The 25,310-nt window shown below is 45.3% G+C and overlaps 1 protein-coding gene across 1 annotated transcript in view; it reads left to right on the top strand.

The window, feature by feature from the left end:
- Nucleotides 1-25,310, top strand: part of gpc5b (glypican 5b) — a 73,765-nt gene that overhangs the window by 10,799 nt on the left and 37,656 nt on the right. Inside the window, exons 3-6 of the mRNA XM_020499075.1 lie at nucleotides 12,875-13,578; nucleotides 21,724-21,881; nucleotides 22,199-22,258; nucleotides 22,462-22,584. Coding sequence (XP_020354664.1) covers nucleotides 12,875-13,578; nucleotides 21,724-21,881; nucleotides 22,199-22,258; nucleotides 22,462-22,584 — 1,045 coding nt within the window. The remainder of the gene's footprint in view (nucleotides 1-12,874; nucleotides 13,579-21,723; nucleotides 21,882-22,198; nucleotides 22,259-22,461; nucleotides 22,585-25,310) is intronic.

Genomic DNA, 25,310 nt, shown 5'->3' with positions numbered 1-25,310 from the left:
AGTAGACATATTAGAGAGAGAGGCCCTCCAGAGCAGCTTGACTGGCTTGCCGGGGACAGGACAGTGCCTCTGCTACACCCTGGTACCATGTTCCAGAACCTCCATTTCAGTTTTAGGCTGTGTACTCATCCCATTTAACCAAATTATCCAAAGCTGGGTTGTTGAGATGTTGGAAATGAAAAAAACAAAACAACATAAATTTCAAAAACAGGGTTTTGGTTTAGTATGGCCAATTGTACAATAGAATAGTACAGTATGAGCGTATGAGCTGTAAATGGTAAAGGGCTAATTAGTGTCCCTACTGGTCTCCCTCTGTATGTACAGGATATTTTCATTAGGGTCTCCTCTCAGTCCTCAGCCTGCAGCTGCTCTCCAGCTCTTCCTCTTCCCACAGTTTGAGTAAATACTTCCTATCAACCTGGGAAACACCACAGCCCACTAAACCTGGGCTATGCTCATAGACTGTGTCTATTCTGGTCATGAGTGGGACATTCTCTGACAGTGGCTGGCTTTGTGCATGGAGGATTTGCCTATACATTGTAGGAGGGTGGTGCAAGTCTTCTCAAGTTGGAATAGTTGTATCTTTTCCAACCCATGACATGGTACTCCTTAGTGTTGCTCACTCAACTGTCTTGTGTGCATCATTAAGGAAGGAGGTATTGGCACTGTTCTGTCATTGAAGACTCAGATGCAGCTGAACGGTTCACTTGATATGGATGAGAAAACCCAGGGGGAAAATGCTGACAAGTCTGCACTTGAACTTCATAGTCATTGTTTGATTTCAAATCCAAGCCCCAAAAAGTAAAAAAGGGTTCACAGTCCCAATAGTTACAGAGGGCACTGTTATTCATATCATAGGCCTACTAGTACTGTAGAGCTCTTTTTACTTGCACACAATATAGCTGGACCACCCCATCCTGTCCCTAGGGGTCCACAGCACTGCAGCGCCCCAACCCAACACACCCCACTCAGCTTTACGATCTTAGTGAAACATTCATGATTGGTTTCAGGTGTGATAGGCCAAGGCCAGAGTGTCAGCCAACATTACGGCAGACCCCCAGTGCCAGGACTGAGCAGCCGAGCAGCTAGGGATTGCCCACAATTAGGTATCTCCCCTGACGTGGGCATGTTTTCAATATACAGTGCCTTGCGAAAGTATTCGGCCCCCTTGAACTTTGTGACGTTTTGCCACATTTCAGGCTTCAAACATAAAGATATAAAACTGTATTTTTTTGTGAAGAATCAACAACAAGTGGGACACAATCATGAAGTGGACCGACATTTATTGGATATTTCAAACTTTTTTAACAAATCAAAAACTGAAAAATTGGGCGTGCAAAATTATTTGGATACAAAAATATTTCCCAAGCTTTAAACATCCCAAGGAGCACTGTGCAAGCGATAATATTGAAATGGAAGGAGTATCAGACCACTACAAATCTACCAAGACCTGGCCGTCCCTCTAAACTTTCAGCTCATACAAGGAGAAGACTGATCAGAGATGCAGCCAAGAGGCCCATGATCACTCTGGATGAACTGCAGAGATCTACAGCTGAGGTGGGAAACTCTGTCCATAGGACAACAATCAGTCGTATATTGCACAAATCTGGCCTTTATGGAAGAGTGGCAAGAAGAAAGCCATTTCTTAAAGATATCCATAAAAAGTATTGTTTAAAGTTTGCCACAAGCCACCTGGGAGACACACCAAACATGTGGAAGAAGGTGCTCTGGTCAGATGAAACCAAAATGGAACTTTTTGGCAACAATGCAAAACGTTATGTTTGGCGTAAAAGCAACACAGCTCATCACCCTGAACACACCATCCCCACTGTCAAACATGGTGGTGGCAGCATCATGGTTTGGGCCTGCTTTTCTTCAGCAGGGACAGGGAAGATGGTTAAAATTGATGGGAAGATGGATGGAGCCAAATACAGGACCATTCTGGAAGAAAACCTGATGGAGTCTGCAAAAGACCTGAGACTGGGACGGAGATTTGTCTTCCAACAAGACAATGATCCAAAACATAAAGCAAAATCTACAATGGAATGGTTCAAAAATAAACATATCCAGGTGTTAGAATGGCCAAGTCAAAGTCCAGACCTGAATCCAATCGAGAATCTGTGGAAAGAACTGAATACTGCTGTTCACAAATGCTCTCCATCCAACCTCACTGAGCTCGAGCTGTTTTGCAAGGAGGAATGGGAAAAAATTTCAGTCTCTCGATGTGCAAAACTGATAGAGACATACCCCAAGCGACTTACAGCTGTAATTGCAGCAAAAGGTGGCGCTACAAAGTATTAACTTAAGGGGGCTGAATAATTTTGCACGCCCAATTTTTCAGTTTTTGATTTGTTAAAAAAGTTTGAAATATCCAATAAATGTCGTTCCACTTCATGATTGTGTCCCACTTGTTGTTGATTCTTCACAAAAAAATACAGTTGTATATCTTTATGTTGGAAGCCTGAAATGTGGCAAAAGGTCGCAAAGTTCAAGGGGGCCGAATACTTTCGCAAGGCACTGTAGACTCATTTTGTCATACAGTATTCCATATAAGCCATCTAGACCTTATGAAAATTGCACAGTATACCTGTAATCTTGTAATATATCAAATCTAGTGATACATGTCTTGACATTTCTGCCATTCATTGTGATATTGTGGAAGGATAACCAACCTAATTAATCATTCCAAAATTAAATCTAAAACCGGCTTCCTATTTCCAACAAAGCATCCTTCACTCATGCTGCCAAACATACCCTCGTAAAACTGACTATCCTACCGATCCTTGACTTCGGCGATGTCATTTATAAAATAGCCTCCAACACTCTAATCAGCTAATTGGATGCAGTCTATCACAGCGCAATCCGTTTTGTCACCAAAGCTCCATATACTACCCACTACTGTGACCTGTATGTTCTCGTTGGCTTGCCCGCGCTTCATATTCGTCACCAGCCCACTGGCTCCAGGTCGTCTATAAGTCTTTGCTAGGTAAAGCCCCGCTTATCTCAGCTCACTGGTCACCATAGCAGCACCCACCCGTAGCACGTGCTCCAGCAGGTATATTTCACTGGTCCAGTTCTCTGCTGCCAATGACTGGAATGAATTGCAAAAATTACTGAAGCTGGAGACTCATATCTCCCTCACTAACTTTAAGCATCAGCTGTCAGAGCAGCTCACTGATGATCACTGCAACTGTACATAGCCCATCTGTAAATAGCCCATCCAACTAACTCATCCCCATATTGTTATTATTATGTATTTCTTTGCTCCTTTGCACCCCAGTATCTCTACTTGCGCATTCATCTTCTGCACATCTATCACTCCAGTGTTTAATTGCTGAATTGTAATTACTTCGCCACTACGGCCTATTTATTGCCTTACCTCCCTAATCTTACCTCATTTGCACACACTGTATATAGATTTTTTTCTATTGTGTTATTGACTGTATGTTTGTTTAATCCATGTGGACTCTGTGTTGTTGTTTGTGTCGCACTGCTTTGCTTTATCTTGGCCAGGTCGCAGTTGTAAATGAGAACTTGTTCTCAACTGGCCTACCTGGTTAAATAAAGGTGAAATAAATAAATAAACCTTCCAATGACTGGAAATGCATTTGTTAGCCGCTATGAATGCTAGGTTACACAGTTTCTTCTGAAAACAGTCTCCAGTATCCACATTTCCAAGCAAACATAAACAGAGAGAAGGGAGAATCTGTAGACATGCAGAGAAAAAACAACATACACTTTTCCAGAATTCAGCCGGCCTTCACAAGAGAATAACAAATGCATGATATTCTGTTTCACTGGCATATAGCACATTCTGTGGATAGTCTTAAACTGCAGTAATTTATGCCTGAGATCATATGAACATGACTGGGCATTCAAACATACACTATAAATACAAAAATATGTGAACACCCCTTCAAATTAGTGGATTTGGCTATTTCAGCCACACCCATTGCTGACAGGTGTATAAAATCGAGCACACCGCCATGCAATCTCCATAGACAAACATTGCCAGTAGAATGGCCTTACTGAAGAGCTTAATGACTTTCAACGTGGCACTGTCATAGGATGCCACCTTTCCAACTAATCAGTGCGTCAAATTTATGCCCTGCTAGAGCTGCCCCTGTCAACTGTAAGTGTTGTTATTGTGAAGTGGAAACGTCTAGGACCAACAACGGCTCAGCCGTGAAGTGGTAGGCCACACAAGCACACAGAACGGAACTGCTGAGTGCTGAAGTGGGTCTGTCCTCGGTTGCAACACTCACTACCGAATTCCAAACTGCCTCTGGAACGAACGTCAGCACAATAACTGTTCGTCGGAAGCTTCATGAAATGGGTTTCCGCACACAAGCCTAAGTTCACCATGCACAATGCCAAGCGTCGGCTGGAGTGGTGTAAAGCTCGCAGCCATTGGTCTCTGGAGCAGTGGAAACCTGCTCAGATAAGACATGACAAAGAAATACCTTGCTGTACATTTATACATTAAATTATCCAAGAATATAATAAATTGTTCAATAATTGAAATTACCATTATTCCCAGATCCCAGACTGTGGCCTACCTATCAAATCAAGATGGAACTTTGTATCCATTCACTGATTGTTATAATATACTACAAAATGTGTCACCATCTGGTCCTTTATTTTATTTATTTTTTTATTTTTTATTTTACCTTTATTTAACCAGGTAGGCAAGTTGAGAACAAGTTCTCATTTACAATTGCGACCTGGCCAAGATAAAGCAAAGCAGTTCGACAGATAAAACGACACAGAGTTACACATGGAGTAAAAACAAACATACAGTCAATAATGCAGTATAAACAAGTCTATATACAATGTGAGCAAATGAGGTGAGAAGGGAGGTAAAGGCAAAAAAGGCCAAGATGGCAAAGTAAATACAATATAGCAAGTAAAATACTGGAATGGTAGTTTTGCAATGGAAGAATGTGCAAAGTAGAAATAAAAAAATAATGGGGTGCAAAGGAGCAAAATAAATAAATAAATTAAAATTAAATACAGTTGGGAAAGAGGTAGTTGTTTGGGCTAAATTATAGGTGGGCTATGTACAGGTGCAGTAATCTGTGAGCTGCTCTGACAGTTGGTGCTTAAAGCTAGTGAGGGAGATAAGTGTTTCCAGTTTCAGAGATTTTTGTAGTTCGTTCCAGTCATTGGCAGCAGAGAACTGGAAGGAGAGGCGGCCAAAGAAAGAATTGGTTTTGGGGGTGACTAGAGAGATATACCTGCTGGAGCGTGTGCTACAGGTGGGAGATGCTATGGTGACCAGCGAGCTGAGATAAGGGGGGACTTTACCTAGCAGGGTCTTGTAGATGACATGGAGCCAGTGGGTTTGGCGACGAGTATGAAGCGAGGGCCAGCCAACGAGAGCGTACAGGTCGCAATGGTGGGTAGTATATGGGGCTTTGGTGATAAAACGGATTGCACTGTGATAGACTGCATCCAATTTGTTGAGTAGGGTATTGGAGGCTATTTTGTAAATGACATCGCCAAAGTCGAGGATTGGTAGGATGGTCAGTTTTACAAGGGTATGTTTGGCAGCATGAGTGAAGGATGCTTTGTTGCGAAATAGGAAGCCAATTCTAGATTTAACTTTGGATTGGAGATGTTTGATATGGGTCTGGAAGGAGAGTTTACAATCTAACCAGACACCTAAGTATTTGTAGTTGTCCACGTATTCTAAGTCAGAGCCGTCCAGAGTAGTGATGTTGGACAGGCGGGTAGGTGCAGGCAGCGATCGGTTGAAGAGCATGCATTTAGTTTTACTTGCATTCAAGAGCAATTGGAGGCCACGGAAGGAGAGTTGTATGGCATTGAAGCTTGCCTGGAGGGTTGTTAACACAGTGTCCAGAGAAGGGCCGGAAGTATACAGAATGGTGTCGTCTGCGTAGAGGTGGATCAGGGACTCACCAGCAGCAAGAGCGACCTCATTGATGTATACAGAGAAGAGAGTCGGTCCAAGAATTGAACCCTGTGGCACCCCCATAGAGACTGCCAGAGGTCCGGACAGCAGACCCTCCGATTTGACACACTGAACTCTATCAGAGAAGTAGTTGGTGAACCAGGCGAGGCAATCATTTGAGAAACCAAGGCTGTCGAGTCTGCCGATGAGGATATGGTGATTGACAGAGTCGAAAGCCTTGGCCAGATCAATGAATACGGCTGCACAGTAATGTTTCTTATCGATGGCGGTTAAGATATCGTTTAGGACCTTGAGCGTGGCTGAGGTGCACCCATGACCAGCTCTGAAACCAGATTGCATAGCAGAGAAGGTATGGTGAGATTCGAAATGGTCGGTAATCTGTTTGTTGACTTGGCTTTCGAAGACCTTAGAAAGGCACGGTAGGATAGATATAGGTCTGTAGCAGTTTGGGTCAAGAGTGTCCCCCCCTTTGAAGAGGGGGATGACCGCAGCTGCTTTCCAATCTTTGGGAATCTCAGACGACACGAAAGAGAGGTTGAACAGGCTAGTAATAGGGGTGGCAACAATTTCGGCAGATAATTTTAGAAAGAAAGGGTCCAGATTGTCTAGCCCGGCTGATTTGTAGGGGTCCAGATTTTGCAGCTCTTTCAGAACATCAGCTGAATGGATTTGGGAGAAGGAGAAATGGGGAAGGCTTGGGCGAGTTGCTGTTGGGGGTGCAGTGCTGTTGTCCGGGGTAGGTGTAGCCAGGTGGAAAGCATGGCCAGCCGTAGAAAAATGCTTATTGAAATTCTCAATTATGGTGGATTTATCAGTGGTGACAGTGTTTCCTATCTTCAGTGCAGTGGGCAGCTGGGAGGAGGTGTTCTTATTCTCCATGGACTTTACAGTGTCCCAGAACTTTTTTGAGTTAGTGTTGCAGGAAGCAAATTTCTGCTTGAAAAAGCTAGCCTTGGCTTTTCTAACTGCCTGTGTATAATGATTTCTAGCTTCCCTGAACAGCTGCATATCACGGGGGCTGTTCGATGCTAATGCAGAACGCCATAGGATGTTTTTGTGTTGGTTAAGGGCAGTCAGGTCTGGGGAGAACCAAGGGCTATATCTGTTCCTGGTTCTAAATTTCTTGAATGGGGCATGTTTATTTAGGATGGTTAGGAAGGCATTTAAAAAAAATATCCAGGCATCCTCTACTGACGGGATGAGATCAATATCCTTCCAGGATACCCCGGCCAGGTCGATTAGAAAGGCCTGCTCGCAGAAGTGTTTCAGGGAGCGTTTTACAGTGATGAGTGGCGGTCGTTTGACCGCTGACCCATTACGGATGCAGGCAATGAGGCAGTGATCGCTGAGATCTTGGTTGAAGACAGCAGAGGTGTATTTAGAGGGGAAGTTGGTTAGGATGATATCTATGAGGGTGCCCGTGTTTAAGGTTTTGGGGAGGTACCTGGTAGGTTCATTGATAATTTGTGTGAGATTGAGGGCATCAAGTTTAGATTGTAGGATGGCTGGGGTGTTAAGCATGTTCCAGTTTAGGTCGCCTAGCAGCACGAACTCTGAAGATAGATGGGGGGCAATCAGTTCACATATGGTGTCCAGAGCACAGCTGGGGGCAGAGGGTGGTCTATAGCAGGCGGCAACGGTGAGAGACTTGTTTTTAGAGAGGTGGATTTTTAAAAGTAGAAGTTCAAATTGTTTGGGTACAGACCTGGATAGTAGGACAGAACTCTGCAGGCTATCTTTGCAGTAGATTGCAACACCGCCCCCTTTGGCAGTTCTATCTTGTCTGAAAATGTTGTAGTTTGGAATTAAAATGTCTGAGTTTTTGGTGGTCTTCCTAAGCCAGGATTCAGACACAGCTAGAACATCCGGGTTGGCAGAGTGTGCTAAAGCAGTGAATAGAACAAACTTAGGGAGGAGGCTTCTAATGTTAACATGCATGAAACCAAGGCTATTACGGTTACAGAAGTCGTCAAAAGAGAGCGCCTGGGGAATAGGAGTGGAGCTAGGCACTGCAGGGCCTGGATTCACCTCTACATCGCCAGAGGAACATAGGAGGAGTAGAATAAGGGTACGGCTAAAAGCTATGAGAATTGGTCGTCTAGAACGTCTGGAACATAGAGTAAAAGGAGGTTTCTGGGGGCGATAAAATAGCATCAAGGTCCTGCTAGACATGATGAGCATAGTGTTGTATACTGACTGTGCACCATGACAGTGAAGCCTGCAGATATGTTTATACCGTGTCAGTGTGAAAAGTAGAGAATTTGCTCCGGAAACTGACAGATCAATAATGTTACGTTGCTACACTGACTGTGATTGGGGCAAAATAATATCTGATGTTAGCCAACTTTTGGCTTGCTTTAATGGTACATCAACTGGCAAAAAACGAGCCAAATTAATTTACTTATGTTGATACAGGACCAAACAAAGGCAATTTCAGAATGTGGGAGGGTCATGTCCCACCGTCCCCAGTGAATGTTGTGCCCCTGGGGTAAAGGGTTAGGTTAAATTGTTTGGTCCCCACAAGGTTGGAAAAACCAACGTGTGTGTGTGTTGTGTAAGCGTGCGTGGATGTGTCTTTGTTTAATAGATGGGACACATACTGTAAATATCTATAAGTGTGTGAGATGTGTAGGTGCCTAATGTCTGAGTATGTATAATGTGTCATTCTCTCCTATGAGTATGTGTGTGGGAGGGTGAAAGTCCATCAGTGAATGTAATTCTCTGTGGAGTTTTTGAACATTAGAAACCATTTCCCCTGGCTTCCCACCTGCATTCCAATTGCTCGTTACTCAATGGGACATTTCTGGCAAACGCAGCATTATAGCAGCTGTCGAAGTGGTCGTCCCATTCCTGACAAGACAGTTTTACTAACTCCATTAGTAGTAATGTATTGCATTGACAATGTTTGCTTTTAAGCGTACTTCATCTATTTAATTGTATTTGTTGAACTTGAGTACTTTGAGTACATACTTGTGCATTCTAAGTAGTTAAATAACAGTGCTGATGATGACACCAAACAAACATTTCTGTGTGTGTAAATCTAAATGCCCTAGGCATCATGCCAGTACAATCTGTTAATTCAGACAAGTATTCATTCTCCCCCCCACTTCTTGCAGTTCCACCTGTTGGTCTCCCTCCTCCACCCCCTCATCCCCTCCACCCTCCCTTTTCTAAACCCCAAATCCTGGGAAGCTGGATTAGGGGTTTGGGGTCAAATGCTTTACAGGAGAAGGTTACCCTTTTCACAGTGCTAGAATGGTTTGCTTGGGCGCTGCTGTCGAGTTTGCAGTCAAGCCAGTAAAAGTGGGAATGTGACTTGGTGAAATGTAGGAAATGTAAAATGGGCTTCAGTATGACTGATAAGAACGCATGCAGCCAGACGTTTTACATTTTGATCAGTGTTGTCAAAAAAGGTTATGAAACTGTAATGACCGATGGCCTGATTAGAGGTAGTGGGGTGCTGAGGGGCTTAGGGGTGGAGATGGTATGTCCTCTCTGGTCATAAAAATGGTTGTATAATCTGTGATCATGTCTTTTCAACCTCACGCTTCACTGATAAACACAGGGATTACAGTTTTTCTCAATTGCTAAAACACTAAAACCCATTGGCTGAACAAATTTCTCAGTTGCCTCGACTCATTTAGCTAATTATGCAGTCTGTTGTCAATACCTTAAACCATTTCACATGGTAAAACACAATTTGCAGATCTCACTTAGACTTTTCAGCAAAACTCTAAACACATTCTCACTCTCAAAACACATTCTGCACTCTAATGCACATGTCATCCATACTGGTAAACACAAGTGGCAACAATCAAATACAAATAGAGAACACATGTCATTGATTGAACACAACCACTCAACATTGATTTAACCTGTTTCAAATGATACGACACAACCAATATAAGCCAGTTCAGAGAGCAAACAGGTTGTTGAAGGTGGGAAGGAGAAGAATGAAGAAAGTCTGAGAATGGATACTGTAGTACAGTGCATTGTAGGCTGTATACTGTACAATGGACAAATTGTATGGCCCTGAACATTGTGCTTTCAATTTATTACCTGTAACAGTACTGACTGCTCAATAGATTTTGACTGGTTGCAGGTTCATATCAACAAAGAACAAGAATTACAGTATCACAGAGACAAAGGACAAGTTTGTGAGATGCAGGGTACAGTACTGTAAAAATAGGGGTACAAGGAGGAGGAATAACAAAAAACAAAATTGCAAAGAGCAAAGCAGAGTAGTAATTTCTGATCAATTTTGAACTACTATGATAGAACATGTTTTCGTTCATAAAAAGACAATTACGGAAAAATATGAATATTTTTTTAGATTAAAAATGTACTTCTCCCTGAGAATTGTATGTTTTGAACAATGTGTTTTCTATTCTTCGGTGTATTGTTTACTGACTGCTTGAGAGTGTATATGATTTTGATCACTTTGTTTATGATTTGAGAGCAGTGTCTGATTTTGAACACAGGTAAAACTGTTTTGAGGCGAATGTTTCATTTTGCAAGAGGAGTCAGAGGTTATGTAAATAGTGCTTGAAGATGAGGTTTTGTGTTTAATGTTTTCAGGAAATGGAGCAAGGTTTCAGAAATTGTGTTTATCAATTGAAAAAAACTGGAGGAGCTCTGGTTCCACTGATTTCCTGATCCCATGTTGAGAGAGAGAGAGAGAGAGAGAGAGCGAGAGAGAGAGAGACGAGAGAGAGAGAGATGAGAGAGAGTGAGAGAGTGAGACCGAGAGCGAGAGAGAGAGAGAGAGAGAGCGAGAGAGAGAGAGAGAGAGAGAGAGAGAGAGAGAGAGAGAGAGAGAGAGAGAGAGAGAGAGTGAGAGAGAGAGAGAGACGAGAGAGAGAGAGAGACGAGAGAGAGAGAGAGAGAGAGAGAGAGAGAGACGAGAGAGAGAGAGAGAGACGAGAGAGACGAGAGAGAGAGAGAGAGAGACGAGAGAGAGACGAGAGAGAGAGAGAGACGAGAGAGAGAGAGAGAGACGAGAGAGAGAGAGAGAGAGAGAGAGAGAGAGATAGAGAGAGACGAGAGAGAGAGAGAGAGAGAGAGAGAGAGGGAGAGAGAGAGAGACGAGAGAGAGAGAGAGAGAGAGTCCTCAAGGACATTAGTCACTTGCCATGAATCACCATGACCGTAACCACATTTTTCAAAGCTGGGTTGTGCCATCTTTTTAAACGTATTATGTTGAATGAAGGTTAAATAAAAAATAAACAAAATAAATCACACACTTACGGTAAGGTATTTTCAGAGCGTTATTACAGACACCAATTGCTCAGCATAGGGTGCAGGAATAGTACCAGGCTTTCTCAATTTAACCCTGACAGATCCTCCAGCCAAGAATACCCAGTCAGTCAGTCAGTAGGTTTCTGTTTCAGCTGTGGGCTGCCTGCCTGTCATGGAACCGGGATGGTTCCTTCTAAGCTGTGGAAGTATATGGTGTTTGCCTAAGCACATATCTCCTTATACAGCCCTAATAATGATTCCATTAATTGAGTTAATTGTGAAATTCTCTCATTTCTGTACCTGTTTTGGATTAAAGCCGGAAAGTCTGCTAGATTGCAGTGATTGAAGGAGTGGACTGGCCTTCTACTGACTCACCTTCTGTAGTAAAATAATGTTGTTTGAGAGATCAAGTGTTTTTACGACATCCTAGCCTGATTTGTTTCTCCATGTTTAAAATCAAATGTATATGTGTAGGCTATGTATTTTTCTTCAAGCATGTATCTACTGAATAAGCCTAGGTACTAATTGCAGTATTAAAGTATGCTCCAGTTAAAACAGCTGTACTGTACTGAATTTCCATAATCACAAAGCAAAGGCAAGATCCCTGGTTAATGGTTCGGTATGTACAGTAGGGGGGCTATAAGTCCTCATTCACTGCTGTGTTCACCTCTCCATCTGTAGATAGCCAGACATATAGAGGGACTAACACAGACAGACAGACAGACAGACAGACAGACAGACAGACAGACAGACAGACAGACAGACAGACAGACAGACAGACAGACAGACAGACAGGCAGGCAGGCAGGCAGACAGACAGACAGACAGACAGACAGACAGACAGACAGACAGACAGACAGACAGACAGACAGACAGACAGACAGACAGGCAGGCAGGCAGGCAGGCAGGCAGGCAGGCAGGCAGACAGACAGACAGGCAGGCAGGCAGGCAGGCAGGCAGGCAGGCAGGCAGGCAGGCAGACAGACAGACAGACAGACAGACAGACAGACAGACAGACAGACAGACAGACAGACAGACAGACAGACAGACAGACAGACAGACAGACAGACAGACAGACAGACAGACAGACAGGCAGGCAGGCAGACAGACAGACAGAAAACACATCATCCAACACACATAATGTCTTCCCGACAATAAGTCAGGAACAATAGCAGGCATCTCAAACACAACAGCTGTGATGAGTAATATTACTCCCGTGGGACATTAGGGAGAACTCTGTGTGACTGTGTTGGGAGGGAGTTGGGGATTTTGTATACTCTAAGTATATAATGGAATTTTTTAGACTTGTATGAGAGTCGTTTTGTGTGTGTGTCTAGTCCTGTAGAAGTGTCCCAGTTGCTGTCTCTCTTCCATCTGTCAGAATGCCATCAGACTGACATCAGAACAGGGGGGGGGGTGTTCCCACTGGACCCAGAACCCCCCCACCCCTCTAAAGTCCTGTTATGTACACACACACACACACACACACACACACACACACACACACACACACACACACACACACACACACACACACACACACATGAGCAGACAGGCACATGCATACAATAAGAAAAGCTTTCTCTCACTTATACTCTTTGTAAGATAAAAGACAAGAATGATCATTTTTACAATGTGTTTTCACCATTCCATCTTCTTCTGTCTTTTTTTCTCTCCCCTCTCTCTTTCTCTGGCTGTGCAGACACGTTCCAGTCTCTTCTATCGTTCACTCTGAACCTGACCAGTGCTCTGTTTGACAGTGCCTATGAGCCCCTCTCCCAGGACGCTCGCCCCCTGGTGGCAGACCTCTTCTCCGTCCTCTCTCTCTTTCTGGGAGGAGACGGCAACACCTCCATGGAGCACTCCGTGCACCGCTTCTATGACGACCTCTTCCCACTGGTGTACCGGCGCCTTGTCAACCCTGGCCTGGCCTCGGCCCCGCCCTCCTCTGAGCACAGTGAGTGTCTGCGCAAGACGCGCCAGGATGTCAACCCGTTTGGGCCCCATCCTCGTGCCCTGGCCGAGGGGCTGACCCGGGCTCTGAGCACAGGGCGTGCACTGAGCCGGGCACTGATGATGGGGGCAGAGGTACTGAACGCCACAGAGCGGGCAGGGCTGGCCAGGGAGTGTGGGCGGGCTCTGGTGAGGATGCAGTACTGCCCCCACTGCAGGGGCCTGACCCTGATCCGGCCGTGTGGAGGACTATGTCTTAACGTAATGCGGGGTTGCCTGGTGGGGCTCTCGGAGCTAGACGGGCCCTGGAGGCACTATGTGGCCCTGCTGCAGGAGCTGACGGGGGCCCTGGCCGGGGGCCACGATCTGGAGCTGTCCCTGCTGGGCATCAGGAACCACATCAACGACGCCATCCTGCACGCACAGCTGCATGGGCCACGCATCAGCGCCATCGTGAGTCAGCACCTCTCCCATCACTCACACTTCACCTGTCTTAGGACTGTACTGATATGACACACCTCCCAAGGCCCATGAGGACACATCTTGAGCACATTACCACCCCTCACAGGACACATGTCATTGAAAATCATGGTAGGTCTCATCCGTCATATAAAACTTGTTCTCTTAAGTCTTTGTGTTCTCTATTAATGACACCCACAAAAAAACCTCTCAAGACTCTTCTGTGTAACACCGTGGTGGGCAAGGAGTGATGTGGCAAGGAGATCCTTGGCTGCCTGTTAGGAGTGGGGGGCATGAGGCGGCATGGATCCTCTGTTTTGGCTTTGGACTCAACAGGCTGGGAGATACGAGGCTGGCAGATGTCTTGGTACTTGTAAAGCAGGGGGCAAGAGAAGAGAGAAGGGAGAATTTGTCTCATTCCACCAAAGCTGAATGTATCCCAGTGAGTCAAACAAGAGACTGTTTACAGAGAAAGACAGACAGGACATGATCTCTTTGCTCACACTAAAGAGAACCTGTCGTGTAGAAAGACAAGCTTGAATATTAAGTTGTAATGATAATGATTGCACCTGTGGGCCTGATTTAGATTGTGATTATGAATATGATTATAATTGTATTTATGGTAATGAGACATGAAGGATTACACTATATAACACATACCTGTTTATGTTGTACAGAGGTGTTTGGGCGACAGGAGTGGGGGTCCGTGGGGGCCATCAGCACCCCTCCCCATCCCATCAGCACCCCTCTCTGTTACTGGCACAGTATTTGTAGTAGTGTTTTTACGGTTTCCCTGCCACCCCCAGGATCAAGTGTTGCTCACTCACTGGTTCAGCAGGGCTAGGATGGCTGGATACCCTCTGGGTCGGCATTTGAGGTCTGGACCCAGAGACGGGAAGGGAACTCCCCCCCTCCTCTTCCTCCTGCTCCTTTTCCACTGTTTTACATTTCTTTCCCTCTCCACACGGATGTGTGTGCACATTTTGTATGCGTGTTTATAATCCTTTATAATGTAGGGGGATTATCATTCTAGATGTCCTGCTGCATGTCTTTCCTGTGGAGATAAACCTCCCACTACAGTAACATATACCAAACTACCAGAGATAGAGGCGATGTGGGCCTATGTAGCTACAGTAAATCATGTGTTCGTTGACAATAACATCCCCTCTTCTGCCTTTCTGACTACTGCTACATAGCCCCTCTCTTTTCCCCTCCACATTCCCTTCCCTTCCTCTCTCTTTTCCCCTCCACATTCCCTTCACTACCTCTCTCTTTCCCCCTCCACGACCTCTCTCTTTCCCCGTCCACGACCTCCCTCTTTCCCCCCTCATATTCCCTTCACTACCTCTCTCTTTCCCCCCCAATATTCCCTTCACTACCTCTCTCTTTCCCCCCCATATTCCCTTCACTACCTCTCCCCCCCCCATATTCCCTTCACTACCTCTCTCTTTCCCCTCCACATTCCCTTCACTACCTCTCTCTTTCCCCCTTCACTACCTCTCTCTTTCCCCCCCATATTCCCTTCACTACCTCTCTCTTTCCCCACCATATTCCCTTCACTACCTCTCTCTTTCCCCCCCATATTCCCTTCACTACCTCTCTCTTTCCCCGCCATATTCCCTTCACTACCTCTCTCTTTCCCCCCCATATTCCCTTCACTACCTCTCTCTTTCCCCGCCATATTCCCTTCACTACCTCTCTCTTTCCCCGCCATATTCCCTTCACTACCTCCCTCTTTCCCCCCATATTCCCTTCACTACCTCTCTCTTTCCCCCCATATTCCCTTGACTACCTCTCTCTTTTCCCCCCAATATTCCCTTCACTACCTCTCTCTTTCCCCTCCAATATTTCCTTGACTACCTCTCTCTATTCCTCTCCATATTCCCTTCACTACCTCTCTCTTTCCCCCCCAATATTCCCTTGACTACCTCTCTCTATTCCCTTCACTACCTCTCCCTATTCCTCTCCATATTCCCTTCACTACCTCCCTCTTTCCCCCCATATTCCCTTCACTACCTCTCTCTTTCCCCCCCATATTCCCTTGACTACCTCTCTCTTTTCCCCCCAATATTCCCTTCACTACCTCTCTCTTTCCCCTCCAATATTTGTGGGCCTCCAATATTTGTGGGCGATGTGGGCCTATGTAGCTACAGTAAATCATGTGTTCGTTGACAATAACATCCCCTCTTCTGCCTTTCTGACTACTGCTACATAGCCCCTCTCTTTTCCCCTCCACATTCCCTTCCCTTCCTCTCTCTTTTCCCCTCCACATTCCCTTCACTACCTCTCTCTTTCCCCCTCCACGACCTCTCTCTTTCCCCCCTCATATTCCCTTCACTACCTCTCTCTTTCCCCCCCAATATTCCCTTCACTACCTCTCTCTTTCCCCCCCATATTCCCTTCACTACCTCCCCCCCCCCATATTCCCTTCACTACCTCTCTCTTTCCCCTCCACATTCCCTTCACTACCTCTCTCTTTCCCCCCCATATTCCCTTCACTACCTCTCTCTTTCCCCACCATATTCCCTTCACTACCTCTCTCTTTCCCCCCCATATTCCCTTCACTACCTCTCTCTTTCCCCGCCATATTCCCTTCACTACCTCTCTCTTTCCCCCCCATATTCCCTTCACTACCTCTCTCTTTCCCCGCCATATTCCCTTCACTACCTCTCTCTTTCCCCGCCATGTTCCCTTCACTACCTCCCTCTTTCCCCCCATATTCCCTTCACTACCTCTCTCTTTTCCCCCCAATATTCCCTTCACTACCTCTCTCTTTCCCCTCCAATATTTCCTTGACTACCTCTCTCTATTCCTCTCCATATTCCCTTCACTACCTCTCTCTTTCCCCCCCAATATTCCCTTGACTACCTCTCCCTATTCCTCTCCATATTCCCTTCACTACCTCTCTCTTTCCCCCCCAATATTCCCTTCACTACCTCTCCCTATTCCTCTCCATATTCCCTTCACTACCTCTCTCTTTTCCCCTCCATATTCCCTTCACTACCAATTTTTTTCCCTCTCTCCTTTCCTTGTCTTACTCCTGTAACGTGGGTTGTTGGGCCAGGTTTCCAGTTGGCCAGGGGCATGGGGAGAGTTGCCTGCTCAGCACATCCATACAAACGGTCCATTAGCCTATCTACTGTAGTTAAGTGTAGGCAGATTGTTATGCGGAGTGGAACAGGGGAACCCAAGAGCAGACCCCGACAAGGAGACTGGGATGAAGTAACCAAGGTATTTATTGACACACAGGGGGAGATGGAGTGAAGGTCAGGGGAAGCTCGGACGGGTTGCTGGAACCCATGTGCGGAGGCTGAGGCTGGAGCGAGAGGGTTTGAGACAGGGTAAGCAGGTCCGGAAAGGAATCCAAGGGAGTAGTAGAGTGGGGAATCCAGGACAGAGTAGCAGGATGACAAGACGTGGGACTGGAGAGAGGGACCAGAGTCAGAGCTGGCAGAACTGTAGCGGAGAGGAAAACAGCATCAGGCAAGGAAAACAGGCACAACAGGATATGAATAGTAACAAACGGCTAGAACCGTAGACTGACTGAGCAGAGATTACCATCTGGCAGCATGGAAGTGGCAGGGCTGAGTATTTGTAGAGGTCTTGATTATGGAACAGGTTGCAGCTGGTGGGGATCTGCTCTGACTCCAGCACACCTGTCTCCGCCCACACAATCACACACACAGAGAGAGAGAGAGAGAGGGAGAGAGTACTGGGGGAGCGGCAGGTCAAGGAGACACAGGATGAGCAGTAGAGGGCGTTGCAGGAGCAGATGTGACACAGATGCCTGATGCAGCAGAAGCAGCAGCAGAAGCAGCAGCAGGCCAGAGCAGACAGACACACCAGAAGGAGGTGTCCAGAACAGTCAGTGATGAGAGAGACTAGAACGACGATAGACTTCAGAAAAACCCACCCGACACAGACGGTGCCTAACATTCTCTTACATTTCAGCATTATTTTCAACTCTTGTACCAGGTATTGCTGTAGCGTGGGAGATACAGTGGTAATTAAGAATCCTAGAATCCTAATGAATACATCTAGTTGAATTTAAGTGAAAATGCTCAGCAACGCTTATTTGCATCTGCTAATTATATCATTGAGTTATAAAGGATTTATCAAACCTTAAGGATCCAGACTGAAAGCTTTGACAGAATTTAGCTGAGCCACGGGGTGGCAGAGTCTCTGATGAGATCTTGATTGACGGGACGCAGGGGCACTTTGGTGATGTCACTCCAGCTCCACCAGTCTTTTGATGAGTTAAAGTCTACTTTATTAGCATGAGCATACTCTTTGTCCTGTAGACTTGTGGGTTTTAAACTGTGTATTTGTGTTCTGGTCTGGCATTGAGCTGTTTTGAGGCTTCCTAAAGGATCTGCCAGCCATTCAGTAGGTTTCCTCTGGTCCTCTCCAGTCATCTATGGCCCCAGTGAATCCCCTCAGAGAGTGTCTGTAGGGAGACTGCGGCCTGCCCTCCTGAATGCAAATCCAACTCTGGACAAAGACTCCTCGCGCTGGCTGGGCAACCCCTTCCCACAATGCTTTGCAGTACAGGGCCTGGGACAGAGTGATGAGAAAGTTTCTGTGGCTAATCTCTGGACAAAAAAACTCTATAGGAACACACGCACACACACGCGCACACACACACATAAACGCATTCACGCACACACACACATACACATAACACATAACAGTTGCTAATAGGGGTGACAGTTGCAAGCAGATTCCCTCGGTCTTGGGCAGCCCTATTATAAAAAAGTGGAGGTTCCCCAGATGTATACAAACCCATTCTCAATATGTGCAAACAAGAGATACAGATGAATACACACCCACACTTAATGTCAGTGAGCTGGAATGCTGTCTAATCTCTGGGGAATGCAGTTTGTGTCTCTGTTGGTCTCAGTGGTTCTGTCCCAGCTTTACATGGCCCTGCTGCATTACTCAAAAGTCGGTAGCAGAGCTTTTCTGAAACTTCCACATTTCACTGTTTCACAGCACCCTACTTAGTGTCCAGGAACCAACTGTGCTAATTCCATTAGAGAGCCTTTAAAGCCTGCCCACTGCTGTGTGGGTGGGAATGGTAAATGGGATCCCTGTCACACCACTCTATAACTCACTCTCAGCTACTCTCCACTGAAAGCAGGAGGAGAGAGAGAGGGAGGGAGGAAGAGAGAGAATACACCATCTAAGCTTTTTGTTTTGGGCAGGCCACCGGTTGCTGATGTATTTAACCTTGGTTTGTACTCTCTCTCTCTCTCTCTCCATTGCCCCCGCCAGCATCCGTCCAATTAGTCATAAAAGGATAGAAAAGAGAAGTGCAACACCATAGCAGCATCCACATTTCCACTGGTCCTCTGTTGTTATCATATCCACTGGTCCTCTGTTGTTATCATATCCACTGGCCCTCTGTTGTTATCATATCCACTGGCCCTCTGTTGTTATCATATCCATTGGTCCTCTGTTGTTATCATATCCACTGGTCCTCTGTTGTTATCATATCCATTGGTCCTCTGTTGTTATCATATCCACTGGCCCTCTGTTGTTATCATATCCATTGGTCCTCTGTTGTTATCATATCCACTGGTCCTCTGTTGTTATCATATCCACTGACCCTCTGTTGATATCATATCTACTGGCCCTCTGTTGTTATCATATCCACTGGCCCTCTGTTGTTATCATATCCACTGGCCCTCTGTTGTTATCATATCCATTGGTCCTCTGTTGTTATCATATCCATTGGTCCTCTGTTGTTATCATATCCACTGGTCCTCTGTTGTTATCATATCCACTGACCCTCTGTTGATATCATATCTACTGGCCCTCTGTTGTTATCATATCCACTGGCCCTCTGTTGTTATCATATCCACTGGTCCTCTGTTGTTATCATATCCACTGGTCCTCTGTTGTTATCATATCCACTGGTCCTCTGTTGATATCATATCCACTGGTCCTCTGTTGTTATCATATCCACTGGTCCTCTGTTGTTATCATATCCACTGGCCCTCTGTTGTTATCATATCCACTGGCCCTCTGTTGTTATCATATCCACTGGTCCTCTGTTGTTATCATATCCACTGGTCCTCTGTTGTTATCATATCTACTGGCCCTCTGTTGTTATCATATCTACTGGCCCTCTGTTGTTATCATATCTACTGGCCCTCTGTTGTTATCATATCCACTGGCCCTCTGTTGTTATCATATCCACTGGTCCTCTGTTGTTATCATATCCACTGGCCCTCTGTTGTTATCATATCCACTGGCCCTCTGTTGTTATCATATCCACTGGTCCTCTGTTGTTATCATATCCACTGGTCCTCTGTTGTTATCATATCCACTGGTCCTCTGTTGTTATCATATCCACTGGTCCTCTGTTGTTATCATATCTACTGGCCCTCTGTTGTTATCATATCCACTGGCCCTCTGTTGTTATCATATCTACTGGCCCTCTGTTGTTATCATATCCACTGGCCCTCTGTTGTTATCATATCCACTGGTCCTCTGTTGTTATCATATCCACTGGTCCTCTGTTGTTATCATATCTACTGGCCCTCTGTTGTTATCATATCCACTGGTCCTCTGTTGATATCATATCCACTGGTCCTCTGTTGTTATCATATCCACTGGTCCTCTGTTGTTATCATATCCATTGGTCCTCTGTTGTTATCATATCCACTGGTCCTCTGTTGTTATCATATCCACTGACCCTCTGTTGATATCATATCTACTGGCCCTCTGTTGTTATCATATCCACTGGTCCTCTGTTGTTATCATATCCACTGACCCTCTGTTGTTATCATATCCACTGGCCCCCTGTTGTTATCATATCCACTGGCCCCCTGTTGTTATCATATCCACTGGCCCCCTGTTGTTATCATATCCACTGGCCCCCTGTTGTTATCATATCCACTGGCCCTCTGTTGTTATCATATCCACTGGCCCTCTGTTGTTATCATATCCACTGGCCCTCTGTTGTTATCATATCCACTGGTCCTTTGTTGTTATCATATCCACTGGCCCTCTGTTGTTATCATATCCACTGGCCCTCTGTTGTTATCATATCCACTGGCCCTCTGTTGTTATCATATCCACTGGCCCTCTGTTGTTATCATATCCACTGGCCCTCTGTTGTTATCATATCCACTGGCCCTCTGTTGATATCATATCTGCTGGCTCTCTGTTAATATCAGATGTTTACACTCTCAGAAAGAAAGGTTCCAAAAGGGTTCTTCGACTGGTAGAACTTCAGGTAGAACTCTTTTGGGTTCCATGTACTTAGAACCCTCTGTGGAAAGTAGGGCCTGGGACGATACCAGTATCACCATATTTTTATCCATGGCAAAAATGAAAACATGGAGCAATATCAATATCTCCTGTATGTCAAATATTGTGTGCTATAGCTTGGAAAATAAATAAATGTGATTCTGGGTGACAACATAATGTGTGTTTCCAAGATTTTCCAATATTTGTTTCCAATGTTTCCATGCCACGATACTAACGAGTATCATTCCTCGTGCTTCTACACCTGCATTGCTTAGTGTTTGGGGTTTTAGGCTGACTTTCTGTACAGCACTTTGAGATATCAGCTGATGTACGAAGGGCTATATAAATACATTTGATTTGATTTGATTTGATCACGATACTGGTATCGTCCTGGCCCTAGTGGAAAGGGTTTTACATGGAACCCAACAAGGTTCTACCCTGCACCAAAAGTGTTCTACCTGGAACCAAAAAGGGTTCCTCAAAGGATTCTCCTATAGGGACAGCAGAAAAAACACTTTAAGTTCTAGATAGCACCTTTTTGTCTGAGAGTGTAGTGAATGGATCATTCCTCTCTGTGCAGTATATGTCTGATTTTAGACAAGAATAATCTCCTTTGTGTCTCTGATGATTTCCACAGCATAATCCCTGCAACACATCTACAACACATCTGCAAAAGCGACTTATCAATGTGTTCTCACAAACTGTAGAGCATTCGCTGTTAGGGATGTAATGAGCGCCCTCTTTTTTCACACAGACTCATGGGCTTCTCTACCCACCCACCCCTCTCTCCACCTCTCTCTACCTCTTTCTGTACTCTCCCCCCCTCTCCCCTCTCTGTTCTCTCTGTCTCTCTGACCCTTCTCTCACATCCCTCTCTCTTAGGTTGATAAAGTATGTGGGCCTCTCACAGACACTCCGTCAGTGACAAGTCTACGTCCCACCCTGGAGGTCATGACCTCCGTGACCACCTCCCCGACCTCGGTGGCCTCAACGCCCTCCCCAGCCGAGGTCACACTGGGCCGCTTGTCGCATACCAGGAGGTGAGCGAGAGAGGCGGCCATAGTGTCTGGTCCACTGCCTTAGAGTGGTTGGGGTTGTAGCTGGTTGGCAGGCTGTGTTCCTGTCCCCAACATGTCTTTACAAGTTGCAATATATTTACAAGCACACTTTTGCCATATATATTTTGTTGTCAAGCAAGCTCTCTTTATCATTATTATTTATTTACCTTTTGAAGTTTGCTCTCTCTTCCCTCTCCTTCGCTCTGACTTGTGTTTGATTTGCATTGGACCCCTGCTATTCCCACACCACCTCCTTCTCTCTCTTTCCTCTCTCCTTGACCGTGATCACGTCGTCCCAGGTCCTTACCTCTGAAACCATCCAAGATTGATAAGCCTCGAAGTCTGAAAAAGATCTCTAGGTAAGCATGGAACCCAGCATCTCCCCCTCTCACATTATTGTGTCCATCTGGGACGGAGTACAGGGGTAGACCACCAGCGACACTATTTAATCACATCAACATATATAAATATACGTATGATATTGTGGTTATGATCAACACCCTCTCTCTTTCTCCTCTCTCTCTCGCGTTCTCTCTCTCTCCCTCTCTCTACTCTCCCTCAGAGAGTTTATGGGCTATATTCAGCGCTACAGGTCCTTCTTCTCTGCCCTGCCGGAGACACTGTGTGAGAGTGAGATGGTGGGGGAGGACTTCACCTGCTGGAGTGGGGAGGACGTGGTGGAGAGGTAGAAATGAACTCTTTCTATTGTTCTATATCTGTGTCCATCACACTTTTGTTACATTCTCTTTACAGGACTTGTTGCCCATTAAAAGGCAGAGGTTTTCAAACCAGGGGACATTCCTGTAGACATTTGGTTGCCATGGATTTTGGGAGCATGGCCCTGGACCTTTAGAGTATAGCGGGTTCGTTAGGAAGTTCTAGAGGCCATTCTCATGCAAATGACATTGGAAACTTCAGAGAAACACTTTCATATATTTGCTGCTCTCTCTCCCGTAACCTGCCGCTCTATCCTATAATAATGTTGGTCATCCTGGTTACTGTTGTGCGAGATAGAACCCCATACAGCATGGACCTCTGTGTAAACAGCTTGGTGTTAAGTGTACTTATCTGACCTCCCATTCTAACCAGCTCTCTCTCCAGTGGCTCCTGAGTGTTCTGGCCCTGGTCCCCCCCTCTGGCCCTGGTGCAGAACAGCGTTCCCCCCTCTGCTGTGCAGTAGGCAGAGAGACCCCATTCACCTAGGACTCCTGGGCTGGGTCTCCCCCACTATCCCATTTATGCCTCTGTTTTGTTCCCTTTTTCAGACAATTCAACTGGGATTTGTTCTATCCCAGTTGAATTCACTGGCTGTGAAAGAGTGTTAGACCCAGTGGAGAGTGTGCTTGAATCACTTTGGGCTGGGGGTGCTGGTGGGGGTTGGTGGGGGCTCCCCTAAATAGGAACCGTGGAAACCATGTTTTGTACGACAGAAGCATTCAATCCTCTCCAATATTTTGTGTGCTTATTAGTTTGTTTAGTGGTTGTCTATAACTAATACAGTATCAAGAGACATGTTGATTGGATGTGCATGGATGTATGTTTAATTGGATGTACATGGAATTTGCTCTTGCTCATAGTGGAATAGAATGGGGGATATATTTTGATAGAATGGTTGAATTTAAGCACTATAGATCTTATCTGAACCAAGCCCCAACGTCCATGAGGCAGAAGAACCATTAATAAGGGATTCTTGTGTTTCTATGACAGTGGGTCATTATAGATGTGTGTCCATCTGAGTGCTGCTGTGCTTGTTTTGTTGTGGGCTAGGGAGAGACGGAGGGGGTTCATTGTGGCTCATGTGGGCCCTCTGTGTGGCACTATCAAAAGCCCCAGGCCTGGTGGCCATTCAGTCTCTGTGAACCGTACAGAAGAGCTGAGGCGGCCTCCTCCTTCCCTCCTACTGTACCTTCTGCCCCCCCCCCCTCCCGGGGGCCACTGAGAGAAGGGTCTGTTCTCTGGCCCTCTGGGGCTGCAGCCTGGAGCCCAGCCAAGCACTGGGGAGAGGAGGGCACCGAGACACTGGGGCACAGCCACTCTGCTGACCTCGTTACAGTTTCAATTCACTGACACCCCCCACTCCCACACACTCCGCGTGCCATCCCCCTCCGCCATTTGACCCAATTCACTTACTGACAAATGCCTTAGCTTGTGTGAGGGCTTTTGTCTCTGTATTAGCTGTTCTTATAGGTTGGTCTAACCCTCTCTTGGTACACAGGCATCCCATATCATCTCACACAGAGGGTATAAGCGAGTTTGCACATGTGAAGAACCTCTCCTCATACTGTACTAGTACTATCTCTGCTACCCACCTCAAATTATGGAGAACCACTGCCACCTAGAGGAAGTGTCTTGTATCCAAACATTCCTTCAGTTCACCAAAGGTGACAACACCCATTACTCAAAAAAAATAGTTTCCCATATTTTTACACAGTTGCACTTTGCAGTATGGATGAAACGACAGCAACATTATAAAACCATAGCAACACTGTAAAACCATAGCGGCATTATAAAACCATAGCAACATTATAAAACAATATCAACATTGTAAAACCACAGCAACATTGAAAGCATCCACAGGTATCTGCTTTACAGAGGTCTTCCTCACATATTACCTGAGGATGAGGCATCGCTTCCCTGCTTTATTTTGACATGTGGTGTCTAAATAATTGATATTTGCATTGCTATGGAATAGGGTGAAATTATAAACAGTGTTAGTAATAATGTTTGTTAATATTGCATTTAGATCCACTCTACATTCAACAGCAATGAACACGGCTGACTAGTAGTCTGTAGCCTACCATTATCCATACTCCTTTAGGGACCACTGGAGAGCAGTGTTGTAGCAGCCAAGGCTGAACGGGTCCTATGTTATTGCAGTGGTGTAAAGCAATTAAGTAAAAATACTTGAAAGTACTACTTAAGTCGTTTTTGGGGGGTAACTGGACTTTTCTCTCCTATTAAAATAAAAAAATACAAACTTTTACTTTTACTCCACTACGTTCCTAAAGAAAATATTGTACTTTTTACTCCATACATTTTCCCTGACACCTAAAAGTACTATTTCCATTTTGAATGCTTAGCGGGACAGGAAAATGGTCCAATTCACGTACTTGTCAAGAGAACATCCATAGTCATCCCTTCTGCCTGATCTGGCGGACTCACTAAACACAAAAGGAGTGTGCCCCTGGCTATCCATGAATTAAAATAACAACTAAATGGTTTGCTTAATATAAGGAATGTGAAATGATGTACTTTTACTTTTCATACTTAAGTATGTTTAGCAATGACATTTACTTTTGATACTAAAGTATATTTAAAACCAAATACTTTTAGACTTTTACTCAAGTAATATTTTACTGGGTGACTTTCACATTTACTTGAGTCATATACTTTTACTCAAGTATGACGGTT

The sequence above is a fragment of the Oncorhynchus kisutch genome, linkage group LG13, assembly GCF_002021735.2.
Source record: "Oncorhynchus kisutch isolate 150728-3 linkage group LG13, Okis_V2, whole genome shotgun sequence".
NCBI classification, from domain to species: domain Eukaryota; kingdom Metazoa; phylum Chordata; class Actinopteri; order Salmoniformes; family Salmonidae; genus Oncorhynchus; species Oncorhynchus kisutch.
Note: the sequence above shows the minus strand (reverse complement) of the source record. Positions and strands in the feature narration are given on the sequence as shown.